The sequence below is a fragment of the Vicia villosa genome, linkage group LG1, assembly GCF_029867415.1.
Source record: "Vicia villosa cultivar HV-30 ecotype Madison, WI linkage group LG1, Vvil1.0, whole genome shotgun sequence".
Classification (NCBI taxonomy): domain Eukaryota; kingdom Viridiplantae; phylum Streptophyta; class Magnoliopsida; order Fabales; family Fabaceae; genus Vicia; species Vicia villosa.
The window spans coordinates 115,585,975-115,602,449 of record NC_081180.1 but is presented as its reverse complement, the minus strand read 5'-3'; the positions used below and the strand labels follow the sequence as shown (position 1 = coordinate 115,602,449).

General features: G+C 34.3%; 1 protein-coding gene and 1 non-coding gene across 2 annotated transcripts; both read right to left on the bottom strand.

The window, feature by feature from the left end:
* Positions 1–3,213: 3,213 nt before the first annotated feature.
* On the bottom strand, positions 3,214–10,792 carry LOC131643921 (DNA mismatch repair protein PMS1). Its single transcript, XM_058914289.1, has 11 exons — positions 10,475–10,792; positions 10,058–10,381; positions 8,676–9,944; positions 7,992–8,260; positions 7,788–7,914; positions 7,411–7,479; positions 7,189–7,262; positions 6,803–6,868; positions 5,780–5,883; positions 3,761–3,948; positions 3,214–3,601 (listed from the first exon to the last, which is right to left on the bottom strand). The coding sequence occupies exons 1-11, from the start codon at positions 10,694–10,696 to the stop codon at positions 3,479–3,481; spliced, it is 2,835 nt and encodes a 944-aa protein (XP_058770272.1). The 5' UTR covers positions 10,697–10,792; the 3' UTR covers positions 3,214–3,478.
* Positions 4,813–4,884, bottom strand: TRNAQ-UUG (transfer RNA glutamine (anticodon UUG)). Its single transcript has one exon. It is a non-coding gene; the product is annotated as a tRNA-Gln (tRNA).
* Positions 10,793–16,475: the final 5,683 nt, after the last annotated feature.

The window sequence follows — 16,475 nt, the reverse complement described above, 5'->3', positions numbered from 1 at the left end:
TGAGATTTGTCTCTCCTACATATACGGGAGTAATATTTGTGGGCCCCTTGATAGAGTATGACTGTAAAAATGCATGATTGTGTTCAAAAATTCGATATTAGATGTTGGATTTATTTGTTGTTATCAAGTATACTCGGGGATCAAGAAATAAAATAATGGACTATATAAGGGTGACACATTCTATGCTTTGTGTTCAATATAGATATAAGGGCAAAAGGGTTATTGTACACATAATCATTATCAAAGATTATGTCAGATCACACGACATTCTCGTAACTTGGTAGCACTGATGTGTTGCTAGATACCGCTCACTCTTTATAACATTAAATAAGTAATTTAATATTATTGTCAACGTAACGAGAACCTACAGGGTCACACGTATAGGGTACTTAGTGCGGAATGAATTATTAAATTAAATGTGGTTTAATCTAATTATGTGTTAATAGTATTTAAATTATTTAATTTACTAACACATAATTTATCTAATTAAATATGATTTAATTAAATAAATGAGGATTGACATGTGATTAAATTAAATATGATTTAATTTACTTAATATTTATTTTATTTAAATTAAAGAGTTTAGTTAAAACAAATAATATTTATTTAATTAAAATAGTTTATTAAATGAGATTGGGTAATAAGAGCATTAGGGTTTTAGAAGCTCTATAAATAGAGGAGATCTTTCACCTACCAATAGCTAATTGTCAATTTTTTCGGAGCAATAACGGCTAGCACCGCCTTTCACTTTGCACTCGCGTGGACTACATATAGACGTCGGTATCTTCTGTCGTTCGTGATCAAAAGATAAAGCACACTTCAAGAGGTAATTCTTGAGTCCTTATTGTGTTTGATTTGTGATTAATGATTTAACCAAGATCCGTTTATCGGAATTGTTTCGTTAAGAGGATAAAAAAAATTTGAAAAACCCTCTTAAATCCCTTTATAGACTTGATTGGAGTTTCCCCACTGGTGGGACTAAGGACCAAAGATTTTACTATGGGGCAGTTAGCTTTTAAAGTCGTTTCAATTAAAATGGCCAAGCATGAAAAAGTGTGTTCCGACAATCAACTTGTTTTTATATCATTTGTCTATGACACTTTTGATTTTCTAGCATTAGAAGTCGTTGATCTTTTACATAAAATACAAAAATTCATGTATAATAATATTGTGTCTTCCTGAATATGGTTTTTAAGATTTTGCCTATTTGCCTACTCTTTTTATATAACTTTGATTATATTAAATTTAATAAATTCCATAAATATTTTAATTATAAACTGCAAATTTTATCTAAAGAAACTATATGATATAAAAGCTATTGGACCTGTTCAACAACTTTATTGATTTTATTATAGAGGTGTTGATACTTGTAACTTAATAAGATAACAAGCAACCCATAAATGTGAGAAATAATATAAGAACAAAGATGCCTTCTATCACACCCTTAAATGATAACTCTTTAAGTTTCATGTGGATTTAATTCAAAAATCACTCTTTAAATCATAATTAAAAGTTATGAAATGGCAAAGGTCTCTTCCAACTTAATAAGAGGTTTTGGATTCGATTCTATGTCCTATACACGCAAGAGTGTTAAATTTCTTGAGGGAGGGTTTTACCGCCTATATAGTTCTATCAACTCTAAAGATTAGTCTCTGCAGTTGCACGCAAAGAATACCCGTTTAAAAAAAAAACTAGTTAAGATAAAACAACGGATCACACATTAATATTAGAAAAAAATCTCAAAATGAAACTCACATATACGTTAGGAGTAACTGCATCACCACAGATCGCACGACCACCATGGTCACTTAATACACCGTCACTATTAATTTTACTCACTCATTGGTAGGAGCGCCTCACACACTAAGGGTCTGTTTGGTTCAACGGAGGGGAGGGGAGGGAATTTAATAAAGGGGAGGGGAAGGGAGGGGAGGGAAAGGGAGGTATTTTAATTAAAAGTATGTTTGGTTCAAACGAGGGGAGGGAAGGGGAGGGAGAATTTTTAATTAAAGATATGTTTGGTTCAGGAGGGGAGGGATTTAAAACTAATTTACCTTTTAACCCTTAAAATAGTATAACACTCATGCTAAATCAAATAAAAACAATGTGATATTCTTAATTTTTTTTGTCAATTCAAAAACAATATAGATAATCAAAACAAAATATTTACTATTTCAAATACTTTAAAATATATTAAAGCGTAAATAAAATATTGACAAATTCCATACAATAATCATATGATCCATGATCAGATGAATTATTTTATCATCTTGATGATCCATCTAATTCCATAAAATATTTATAAAATTAAATTTTAGATAATATATATAGCTCATATACTATAATTATATTATATATAAATATGCAATACAACACAATAACTTATAAAACAATTAAGTTTTTACAAAATAATAAATCAAAATGAATATAATAAAACACATGAAAAAATGAAGAAAGTTGAGTCACTATATTAATATAAAATAATGGAGTTACCGTAAAAAATAGAGAAATTCTAATTAGACGATAAAAATTAACGTATAATATGTATTAAAAACAATTTAAGATTTTAATTAAAAAGTGATGGTAATTTTGTCAATATAGAAAAAATAGATTTTATCATAACTCCTCTCCCTCCCCTCCCTTCCGAATCCCTCCGATTTGGGGGGAACGAAAAGTTGCTTCAGGAGGGAATCTGATTACCTCCGATCCCCTCCCCTCCCCTCATAAAAAATTGAACCAAACATACTTAACTTAAAATATTCCCTCCCCTCCCCTCCCCTCTGAAACCCCCCAACCAAACAGACCCTAAGGCTATTATGAATTAGCACCAAATTTCACAATATCAAGTTATTAGCACCAAATTTCAAGGCAAACAAATGCTTCATTTAGCTTCAACAAAAAACAATTGAAATGGATGAGTACTACTCAAGTCCTATGGCTACTAATGGTTATGCATCAGTAAGCACACACAGCCTCACAGGTGAAAACTGATACCTGTGAATTTCACAACACTTTTAAGCAAGATGGTGAATTTCACATCATTTACATGCATTCCCATATAACTAACAACTAATCCACTGATTTTCTTCATGGCAATTATTAATAAAAATAGCTCTAATCATAAACACACCAGTAATTAAATAAGAGAAAAAATAAAATAATGGGTACAATGGCAGCAAGGCCAGATGCAAACATTAAAATGAAAACAGAAAGTCCAATAATGAAACAGCAAGAATGAATCAGGGCCCATAGAATTTTGTAGAGATCATTAGCAAAGTAACACAACGTCAAGCTGAAAGACTGTCAAATAAAAACCCACCATGTCAGGCATGCTTATGCAAAGACACTCAAGACATCCCTCTATTAAATTTAAAAATTTGAGAGCAAATGTTATATACATTGAATTGGTACAAAATAATTTACATGATCTCTTAACTTCCAATAAATAAAGAAACTTGGACCAAAAGGCCCAAATTAATTACATCTGCATTGTTAACTCTGACCTCTTGTGAACTTTGGTCAAGTCAACTAAATGGCGCATGGTCGGCCTGCCATGGGGACAATTCCATGGGGATTTCAGCTCCGCCAAATGCTCAAGTATCTGAAACAATTGAGAAGGCTAAAAACTCAGTATGCAGGGGTGAAATTTAAAAATTCAATTTCCTTACGTTTACTGTTTCATTAAACCAGTAGCTAGTGAAGGTAGTATGTGTTTTTAATTAAGGCAAGGGGCTATGCTAAAAGTAATGTGTTTTACTACCTTCTGCATTTCATTTCTTCCAAGTGCATCACCAATCATAATTGATGAACGACATGCTCGAGATGCCAACATTGCACGAACTCTTGGAGGGCAAACTGAATCTGTGGAATCTTGTTTATAACTACCAATTATGGAACATTCGCCATGACCATCACCATCAGATAGGGTTGAGATCAGATCCTTAACATCTGTTGGGACAAAAATGGTTATCATTAATCACTGAATACATTTTTTATTTCTTAATAATAACCTTCAATTCGATACATGGATCAACTTTCGCCATAATGTTCTATCTAGAACCACACTTCTATCCAAATCATTAATTCGTAGTTTACTCATGTCATAGAGATTCGACAAAATCCTTTTATCCGGGCTTGGGACCGGCTATGCATAGCAAAACTACCAAATGCAGGATTTAAAATAAAGGTAACTTTCGCCATAATGTTCTATCTAGAACCACACTTCTATCCAAATCGTTAATTCGTAGTTTATTCATGTCATAGAGATTCGACAAAATCCTTTTATCCGGGCTTGGGACCGGCTATGCATGGCAAAACTACCAAATGCAGGATTTAAAAGAAAGGTAACTTTCGCCATAATGTTCTATCTAGAACCACACTTCTATCCAAATCATTAATTCGTAGTTTATTCATGTCATAGAGATTCGACAAAATCCTTTTATCCGGGCTTGGGACCGGCTATGCATAGCAAAACTACCAAATGCAGGATTTAAAATAAAGGTAACTTTCGCCATAATGTTCTATCTAGAACCACACTTCTATCCAAATCGTTAATTCGTAGTTTATTCATGTCATAGAGATTCGACAAAATCCTTTTATCCGGGCTTGGGACCGGCTATGCATGGCAAAACTACCAAATGCAGGATTTAAAAGAAAGGTAACTTTCGCCATAATGTTCTATCTAGAACCACACTTCTATCCAAATCATTAATTCGTAGTTTATTCATGTCATAGAGATTCGACAAAATCCTTTTATCCGGGCTTGGGACCGCTTATGCATAGCAAAACTACCAAATGCAGGATTTAAAAGAAAGGTCCTACCGGGAGTCGAACCCAGGTCGCTGGATTCAAAGTCCAGAGTGCTAACCACTACACCATAGAACCTCTATGACATGATCAACTACAAATTAATGATTTGGATAGCAAAAGATAATGTTTAAGCAACAAAAGTGCCCCTGCCATTCACAATATTCAAATATGCACATGTAAATCTTTAGATCCATGCTTAGGACCAAGGTCTTATTTGAAAAAATAAAATAAAACATTGGTGTCATAGAATGGCCAAAAACCCAATTCAAAGGACACTAGTACAAGCATCACAATGATTTCTAGAATGGAGCAAGTTAGAAACCAAAAACCATTAAGGGGGAGAGAGCTTAACTCAAGTTTAACCATAATGTGAGAGTCACATAACTTCCTAAAGGACGTCCATAATTGTTAAGATCCTTAAATATCCTCTGTTAGACCTCATTAATAAATAAAATAGGAGGAGGCCTAGGCCAATGAGCTGAATAAATGTTGTTAGTTTGTAATTTGAATTATGTTACTTGTAACTGTCTGTCATTCAAATATATAGGGAAAGGAAAAGTAATGGAGGCTAGGCAGTTATTTCTGGAACTGGTTTCGGGAGGGAGAGAGACCAAACTCTCCAATTCTTGGAAGGGAACCACTTTGTAACCGAAAACCTTCATTTTCTTATCTCAAATTTTGTTTTCAATTCTGGAGTTTCTTGTAACATCTATGGTCCTCTGTTCCGGGAACAGAATTTCCAATATTTCAGTGCAATAAATTAGTAGTTGGTCTTCTAAATTTATCAATAAAGATACCAGTTTCTATCATCCTCTAGTAAGTCAGCTAGACTTTTCAGCTTGGCCTGGACCATCATCCAAAATTAATGCAAAGTTTTAAAACTAATAAGAGTATCATGCATGGAGAATCCTTAACTGACAGAATCCTTAAATTAATCAAAGATAAAATCTACAAAATTTAAAGATTCTACCTTCAACTCCAAACATAGTGTTTTTACTGTAGGGGACAGATTTTAATTTATAACGGCATCCAGGTGGTTCATTTAGATCCTCTTCCAGAGTAAACCCATTCTTCCTGAAAAACAGATATAATGCAAATACATGTTATTAGCTATATAGACCCTTAAAGATGCAAAAAAGAAGACAAAAGTAAAGCATAAAATATTGCATCTAGAAAATTGAACTCAATTTCATGTATACCCTCGACAGAAAATACACATCTTACTGTAAGAGATACTGAATCAAATTTAATAGCATTTCCAACAACCTTTCACAAATTGTGCAAAAGTTTTAATTTCTAACGTGTGGCATTTATAGGTGACACACCACACAACCATTTTTAAAGACATTTGCTTACAGCAAACAACTACTAGTTGAACCATTTGGGGGTTCTCAAGTTCAAAGTCCACAGCTCTGATCTTTGTTTCTACATGCCAGTCGGAAAACTTTGCCAACTTGAGAAGTTTTGGAAAGACATTCTCTTTTCTCAGCAGTTAGCACATCACAAGTGCATCTTAAGATTACCGGGCATCATACTTTCCAAATATGTCATACGAAGTCAAATTCAATAAGTTATTTGATGGTTTAAATATATAAAATTTTGTATCTGCATCTTCACATGATTAAGGATCTGAGTAATGATATCAAATATATAATAAATCCAATATACACATGTCTGATTATATTTTAATTCAGTATATCTTTGAATTATTATTAAAATTATCTATTCATTATCAATTAAGGCAGCACAGGTCAAAGCTGATCATCTGAAACAACTCATTATGACAATCATTCTAATTAAACAAGAAAGTGAATAAGAGAACATGGCGCAACATCATTTCTGTTACTGGCTATAGTATACAAGAAATACAAACAGTCTGACTGATGATGCAGGATTGATATTGGATTCCTGTTAATGAAATCTAGTTTCTGACAATAATCCATAAAAGGAAAATCAACATATCACCACTGAATAAATACGGCTCTAGTTATACCTGATTATGTCCATGTGAATCGAAGCAACTATTTCTTCCTCAGGGGATAACTCTAATTTTATTGGCCTACATATGGAATTTTTATTAGTAAAATTTAGATCATGAACAAATAGAGGAGAAAAAAATTACTTTAAGTGTCATCTAAATATAGTGTCTGTTTGCATCAAATGATTGTGCTTTTACAGTCAAAACTTATACTCTAAGCATCCTTTGTAACTTGAACCCGACAAGTCCTTTATCTTCGCCATATATTTGCAGCATAATAAGTTATTTCCTTTTACAGCTTTACCATGTTTTTAATGACAGTCCCCTCAAGTTCAGAGTGGGAAAAACGAATACTACTTACTTATAATGATTGTAACAGAATAATAATGTAAATTCCTCACCTAAGTAGAGGCTGTTGGTTCAATATGGTTGATTGGGACAGACACTCAAAATTGTATTTCTCGTCAGCAGCATGCTGAAAATAGATTACTCTCTATCACAATTTATGTTTTCATAGAAAGGGATATGAAATTAAGCAAAATAATGCATTAATATGGAATCATTCAGCAGGTTGATGTAAGAAACTGCAGAATATGTAATTCCGAAAACATAGTGGAAGTTACCTGATCCACAATGAATAAATCTTGATCCAATTTACCAATGATAAATCCAAGATTGAATTGTCCAATCACCTGTTAAAACTTAATATTAAAGCAATAGCAAATAAATAAATTATACATTTACTCTGAAAATGTAGGAATAATGGACCAGTTAAAGATTCAAATATGATTTTAGTATGATAGATTAAATATGCAGATTTTGTATTCCAAAAAATTGATTAGGCTTTACAGTGGATAAAAAAAACTTAGAAAAGCCTAACAATTTAGTTGCACTTAACTAGTAATTAAATAGCATTGAGTATTGATATTTGGACAACTAATCAGCACAGTGACATCCAATTTTATTATAAATAATAAACAACATGAATCATACTAACAACCTTCATTCTGCTGAAGTCTTCCTTCTTGAACAATCTTTCCAGTTCGGTAGCTGCTGCTGCCAAATACCTTTCTTTCTGCTGTTCAATTTCTGGCTGTGAAAGCTCCAGAGTTGCAGCCGTATAGTGACTAAATATAATTATGAGAAAGAGTAAGCATATATGTATGATTTTCCAATTTTATAAAGAGACTACTGCAATAAAAACCTTATGCCATTATATTTTCCGTTTCTGTTATTTCTGGGTTGCATCAAAGAAAAAGTCTTCTCTCTCCTACTCTTAAGGTCCTGAAAAGAAAATTGCATGTTCGAGAATATCTTCTGACCAGAAGACTTGGGAGAATCTAATCGTAGAGGCGATGGACGAATTGGAGAGTCTGAGACCAAAACATGCTCTTTAGTACTGATCAGATCGTTGCTAGATGGTGTAATTGTTGCTGTATCAGCTAGCTGTGTTGTATTCTCTTGATACAGTTTCTGCAAAACATAATATGTAAATATGAAACTAAGACAGTGGCAATTTTTACTTCTACTTTTTAGTCCTTTTTTTTTTTGGATAAGGAATAAACTTTGTTGGAAAGAAAGAGGCAGTATAAAGGAAAGGAGGATGAGTCTCTTATTTTTGACAAAGCATTATAAAAATGCTCAATGAATACAAGGTCAAGACATTAATATCATTTTCTGCTCTTGCTACTCAGGAATTTCAATTTAAATTATCTCAAACACAAATTAAAAAAAAAAAAAAAACAATTTTAAGGATAGAATGTCAAATAATTTTATAAATCAATGCATAGTACCATTTAAAACCATGCTTTGAGAACTATAAGTGTAGATATATGAAACTTTAGCAACTCAAACCAAGCTGTGGAATGCTTACTGCAAACAAACATACCATGCCGGTTTCTCCGTCAGTAGAACCATCTCTAAAAGATGGAGAATTCACACTTTTGTGGTTGATGCTATCAGGATTAAGTTGCTGCGAAATTTCAGTCTGACTCGGCTTAGAAGTTTCATTGATTTGGTCCAAATGAAGATATGATCTTGTTATCAAGTCATTAGTTTCAGTATCCGCAGTCTTCAACTGATGATGTGGAGCTTGATTTCTAAGGACAGGCACTTCAGATAAGGCTGTAATGATGTCACCATGTTTTCTTTTACTCACAGAAACAAAATTGTTAAGAGTTGACTGAACATGTCTTGATGAATCAGATGAATATTGACTGATAGAGCCCCCACTCTCATAAGTCTTTGAGACCCGGGTAGCTTGATTGCGCCAAGCACTGTGCGCAGATGCTGGCTTTCTTCCACTGGTATCACCCTTTAAAGATTTGTGCACTCTGAGTGTGAACTCCTGGCCTATTGAACCCCCAACATTCTCTCGAATCAATCTTTCTTCTGAGAATAGATCGTCGTCATCAGATTCAGAAGCATCTTTAGAATCAGTGATGTGTTTCTCCTTTTGCTCGTAGTGAGATTTACTATCATCGTTGCAGTCAGCATTATTTTTATCCCGAGAAATACTACCAGTTTCGCACTCAGTAGAACGCTCTTCGCAAGGAATAGTGTCATTTAGGGATGATGGTTTTGTTACAACAGGAGACTTCTTTTGAGAGGAACACGATTCAAAGCAGTTTTCTTTTACTACAGGCTGCATAAATTCATTGACGGCATAAGAGGCGTTATCGGGAGAATATATCTGTTGTAAGCCCTCTCTAAGGGCTTGCAACAAAGAAGTTTCTTCAGAAAAAAATATTTTCCTCTTATCAGGAGTCACATTGACATCATACACTTTTGTCGGAACTGAAAAATTCAAGATGGCAATGGGATACTGTTTCGAGTTTGCACTTCTATACAACTCATTCACAAGTTTACCAACTTTTGGCATATCCACGGGTCTACCATTTACAAAAAAATACTGCCTATCCCCCAAGTTCCTTCCATTACCCAGTCCAGGCTTGGAAAGAAAACCATCAACTTTGCAACTCTCAGATATACATAATGTCATCGGTTCCAAGCAGTTGAACGTGTTCATGCCAAGCACTGTTATGATGTTATCTTTTAGAGAATCATTTCCTTGTGTTTTAAGTACCACAGACTTTGCATTTTTGCCAGTAGTATTAGTACAGCCGAATCGAACACCTTTTGCAATAACGGCATATGCCTAAAGAACACTCAACAGAAACAATATATCACATTAACAAACTCGTTAAAACAGGAAAAAAAATTGCAGCAATAGAGACAATAGAGAAACTCCAAAAGCATACAATCACTCACATTCAATAGAGAAACCAACTTCCCATATTCCTTACGAATATTCCGCTTAAACTCTTTGCTTCGCACCGGAAGATTGGAGAAGAGCTTTTTAACAGTGACAGTCGTTCCAACTTGCCGCGCTGTTTTCTTTTCAGCCGCCAGAGCACCAGAATGGTTAAATGTCAAGAGCGTAGCAACCTGTTCGTTCGCAGTTCTGGTTTCAATTGTCAAGTTTCCAAGAGCACAAAGAGAACTCAGTGCCTCTCCTCTAAAGCCAAAAGTAGTAAGAGACTGAAGATCATGAAATTCCGATAATTTTGAAGTATGATGCTTGAGTGCAAGAACCTGCAATAACGATAATAGCCTCAAAACCCTAAAACTAGGTTTTAACGTTTCAGCGAAATGATGATAATAATGATGATGATCGTATAATAGTACCTTGAAACTGTTTGGTGAAATGCCGAAACCGTTATCGATGACTTGAAACCATTCTTCGCCGAAGTCTTTGAGAGAGATTTCGATGCTGGTGGCGCCGGCGTCTAAGCTATTTTCGACGAGTTCTTTAACCGCGGAGGATAGGTCAAGGATGACTTGACCGGAACATATTCTGTGGACGATTCCCTTAGCGATGGGTTTGATGATTTTCGATTCGGTCGGCATTGCTGCTTCTCTCACTCGATTAACCGAGTCAGTTACTGTTCATACGAATTATGAAGAAAACCTGCAAAATTTTGCCGCCAAAACAGGAGCGGGAACGAAACTAGAGTGTGAAGAAAAAAAAAAAAAAAGGGAATTAAAGAGTGTTTAGCTCTTTATCATATCCCGTATAGTTTTACTAATGGTAAAAAAAAGATTTTTTAAATTAATCCTTTCAACTATATAAGTTTTTTTTTTACCAAAACAAATTTAACTTCTTTCATTCATTACAATAGAATCAATACAACGAGGTATACTGTTAACATATCTACGTCGAGGTCAAAAATTGACCGCCTTTGTAAGACAATGAACAATCATATTCGTTTGACGCTTAACAAACTCTACCTCAAAGTTCGGAAAATCACAAAGTAAAAGTTAATAGAACGAATAATAAAATTAAATTCAGAGCCTCATATGGTATTGGAATGAAAAGCTAGAACCACTTGTTGTGAGTCACTCTCGAAAATAACATGATCAAGATGAAGGGCTAAAGCACCTTGGATAGCTTCCTTCAAAGCCAACGCCTCCGCTTCTAGGATAGAAAACGAACCAACATCCCAAACAACACCGACTTTAACAAAGTTCCCCAAATTATCCCGAATACACCAACCTCTATTAGTAATTCCTTGGTGACGATTAAAACCGCATCAACATTATACTTGACCCAACCAGAGGGGGGATCCAAGAATGAGTGGAGAGTGGGGCAGCCTCGCTATCCCGAGAAGTTTGAGCCAACCACCACTCTTGCCATTTGTGAAAAGCTAACCACCCAAGCCTTGACGCCTCCTCCTTCTCATTGTTCCAAATAAAATTATTCCTGTTGTGCCATATCATCTCAATCATCATAGCAAAGCGCCCCGCCACCTTCCCATCCTCCCTACTACACAAGTTCAAAATAAGAGATCGAATGTCATTAGAAAGAAGAAGGAGAGGTGCTACAATATCGTACAAACCTGCTGCCCTCCAGCACGCGTTAGTCTCCGGACATCCAAAAAAACATGACAATCAACCTCCTCCACATCCCCGCAAAACTGACACGTAATAGGACAAGGGACATGGTGTTGTCTTAGCCGAACCCGGGAAGGCAAACAACCCGAGCAAATCCGCCAAAAAAGGTGTTTCACTCGTGGGGGAGCAAGAATAGACCACAATCCAATCCAGTTATCCTCGATAGACTCCTGAATATAAAGCTTTTGATTACTCTTCCAAACACGATAATCTGAATGAACACTATATTGACCATCTTTTTCTTCCTTCCACACCAAGCGATCTATGACAACGTCCTCCACTAACGGAGTCGTGTGATGGTGACATAGCGAACTATTCTTTCGCCTTTTACTATATAAGTTAACTAATACAAAAACATACAAATAAATTATCTAAATTGCCTTTTCTTGTGAGTAAATTTTCTTGTGACTAAGTTTTACATTACCTAAGGGACGAAAAAATGTAAAGAATAAATGATTCAATTAAATCTCTTCTCAATGATATGTTCAACATCAGAGTTTAAGAGGAAAAATTAACTTTGACTGATTTTGAATTTTCCCCAATTTTGATAATTTATAATCCTAATTATTTTACTAGAATATCGATATTTTCACGATTACTAGAATATAGATATTGAAATATTTATAATGTATATTAGAAAATTTTCACGATTATTTAATTTATTATTTATAATGTTTGTTAGAGTTCGAGACAAATTATTAGATTGAAAAAAATAACTATTTCAATATTTAAAAAATTGATTATGATGCTGGGTGGAACGAGACAGGGGATACTCAGACTAGTTTGAGACGGATTTGATAATTAATTTGATCATCGATAAAAGAAGTTGCAAGTTTGAAATTGTTTGCATAATGGAAGTGAGTTTTTTTATCCAAATAACCTAGTTTTTCAAAAACATTCTCAAAATAACCCACCTTTCAAATAAATTCTCAAATCTACCCCACTTTCAAACAAAAAAAATTGAAACGCAATGGTGGCTCAGGCGAATTGGCGACTGCACTTAGTTTTTCGAATGGTGGCGCCTATTGGATTGGCGCTTGCGTATGGTGTTGTCAGTCCAATTTGCGCCAATGTGCAAAAGCTTTAAATGGTGGAGCCAATCTAATTGGCACTAGTTTGTATTGTGCTTTTCTTTTATAAAAAATAAATTATATAAAAATTAAATAATAAATATTAATATTTAATTTACTTTTACATACGAAAAATAAAATTAACACTAACGAGGACAATCAGGTTGGTCATACTGGTCACCGCCTCCACACTCCCTAGCTATCCTAACTCACCATTACCAAGAGTGTGATTCTTCTCTCCTTTACCAAGTAAATCGGACATGGCCTAAAACCCACCATTATCATCACCCCACATTTACAGTTCCTTCAATATGTTTGTGCATAAAAAGCGACATCTCATCAATGTGTATAATAAGTGGTTATTTTTTAATAGGCGGTGTACGAGGTGGTTTGAAAATGCGAGCTCCCTTGAAAATACATTTTTGTGATTCTGGGGTTATAGAATCTGGAAAATGTGAATCAACAACTTCATGGTAAGATGGTATCCAATTTGTTGAATTGTCATCTTGTGTACTTTTCACCTTTTTTGGGGCACCTTTGGTTTTTTACCGATTGTGAAGGAGGTTTCAAATCAGTGGTTTCTGGATAGGCGATTTTCCTCAACTGCTCTTTAATATGCAATTTCATAGTGTCACCCGCTTTAGAAATTTTATCCATGATCACTTCCAAGTCGGTTGCGATGGTTATTTGCGATGTACCGTCCTTCGCTGCACCGTAGTCATCAAAATGGAATCTTTTCCGAGTGTAGACCTTGTCCATACGTATGGGTGAATTTAGCTTCATCTTTTTTGAAATGAGACAAGCACATGGAAGCCCGTAAGTTTTCCTAATTGTACATCCGCACTTCAAACTATCCGGCCCCGTCGTATATGCTCGATTCGCTTCATGAAAAATGAAATTCAATCCCGTCCGGGATATGTTGAGAACCAACTGCGAGTAGAGAGTGTTGTCTTTGAATCGGTATTCTAGCACAATAATGTCCCGACCAAAAGTTGTTTGAATTTCATTATGTTATTTTAAGAGCATTTGGTTCAATGTATTTCATTCCCTACAAAGATCTCCCTTGCTATCACCCAACCATTTCTTCAACACTGAATGAGCATATTCGAATCTATTAGTTTTTGTGTTTCCCAAATGTCTAATTTGGTCCGTTCATGCACACACAACTTTCTCTTTCACCTGATCAAGAATAGTATATTCAACGTATTTTAGAAAATCTGGATATTTGCACACATACTCCTGAAATGTACCACATTCTCAGCATATAACTCTTATGTAGAAGAATTTAATATATTCGTCTATGCATCCATTATCTTCTCGAACATGACACTAGATTTGACCATATTTTCGTCTCCATCATTGATTTTTTTGTGCCAACCACAGGTTTGAGCCGAACATTCGCATTTTTTGTTATATGATACCGACAAAGTAATGCATATGATGTAGGAAACACACTTCCAGTCGCATTCATAAGGGCGTTATCTCGGCTAGTTATAATGACACTAAGCATATTTTGTAGATCCTTCAACAAACTCTTGCATATATCCAACGCCCATGTGACGTTATCTTCTTTCTCATATTCCAAAAATGCAAATTCCACCGAAAATGTCTTCTCCTTCGAAGTGACATCAACAAATTCTAAAAGCGAAAACTTATATGTATTGGTCTTGTACGTTGAATCAATTATAAGGACGATTGAAAATGTACTGAACAACTTGATACTTTCTAGGTGAGTCCAAAAAATTTCTCGGACATTGACTTTATTCTCACACACTCTCTACCTTGAAACATAGTGGTTATCGTCCAAAAATTTTAAAATTTATTGCATTTCAGATCTCGTACATCTATTCACCATATTTTGTTGATAACATTCATTGTAAACCTGCATGATATTTGAAACACTTTGGGGTCTTTTTTATTTCAAATTGACAAGTATGTTTTTCGGCATAACTTTGATTATCGATATTTTCAAAATAATTTCCTTCCCATTCGGCTTAAGTTGTCATACAATTGGATGACCTTGTCGCTTGGATTCCAACGCATTATTATGTATACCATAAATGACATTAAAATCATCCATCCTACAGTATCCACGAAATTTAAACGGACACTCACATTTTCTCGATCCAGTGTCATCATGTTTTAGCTTCCGAATTTTTAGAACATATTTTCCACTTCTCTTGCATCTCATTGTTACAAATGCTTACCTTCAACTAGTATCATTGTCAGACCTTCTAATCACAACACCAAACCCGAGTTTGCTAGCTACTACTCGGACTCATTCAAGCATATGTTGACAAGCACAAAAAATTTGGTCATTTGTAAATTATTACCGAACATCTATCGTTTTAACGCCGTCCTTCACCTCATCCAGCTTAGCATCGTCATTCACCTTGTCTGAAACCCTTACAACAACTTTGAAAAACATGTCGGGGTGCACCATATCTAAAACGGAAAAAAACAAAAAAAATCTGGTAAATTCTATTTTTGCAACAGGGCATATGTTTCGAATATGCACATCCAAAATATAGTAGATTTGTTTCGGATATGCATATTCGAAGTGACGCCATTTTTTCATCCAAAACTCAACATCATTGCAAGGAAATTAGTGATGATTTAAGAAAAGTTTACCTTAAATTGCAACTTTTTATGCTCCATTTGACATAATAAAACACTTGAAACTTAGTTTGGAGACGTAAAATTGATTGAGAATGGTTGAACTTTTTTGGTAGGTTTGGTTATAGGAGAAGAGAGAATGAAATAGTGGTAGAGGTGATCATGCAGCAAACTAATATAGCAACAATATTTTTAGAAATACATATTAAAAAATACCACAAAATATTTAAATCCAAAGTTGTTTCAAAGATGCATTACGGAAACACATTAAAAATTGATTTTGAATTAAATCCAAGGTTCAAATAATGTTTCAAAGATGCATTACGGAAACACATTAAAAATTGATTTTGAATGTATTCGAATATGCATTTTCAAATAATGTTTCAAAGATGTATTACGAAAACACATTAAAAATTGATTTTGAATGTATTCAAATATGCATTTCCAAAGAACATTTTAAAATTTTCAGACATTTATTTCACCCCTATAAAGATGCATTAAAAAATTCTCTTGTTTTACTCACCACATTGTTCACAACTCAAGGCAATTAAATACTTTCTTCCATCATAAACAAAATCACCATGTCAAAATTTAAGTTAACAACTTCACCACTACGATCCATCTTAGGAAACATCTTTTTTTAATTCTAAAATATTTCTCATATTTGTTTCATTACATGACAACATGTAAGCTAAATTCCAATTCAGCCACCCAAAACCCACGCACACAAGAATCAAATGTCTAGCAACATCATGAAGTTCAAATTCACACCAAAAAAAACCTCAACACACATCTCAACAGGGCAAAGAAATTCAATTTAAGAAACAATCTCAGGGACAGATTAGACAAATACAAACTTGTGACAAATAAAAAGCCAGTACTAGACCACAAACACTCCACAATATAGTTGCATAAGTTATTGAACAATGACATATCAGTATAATTAATTTCTGTAATGGACAGTTAATAAAAAAATAAATGCATGCATGGTAAGATGCTACAATCAATGCAAATCACAAATACAATACCATATAATATATGTATGAAAC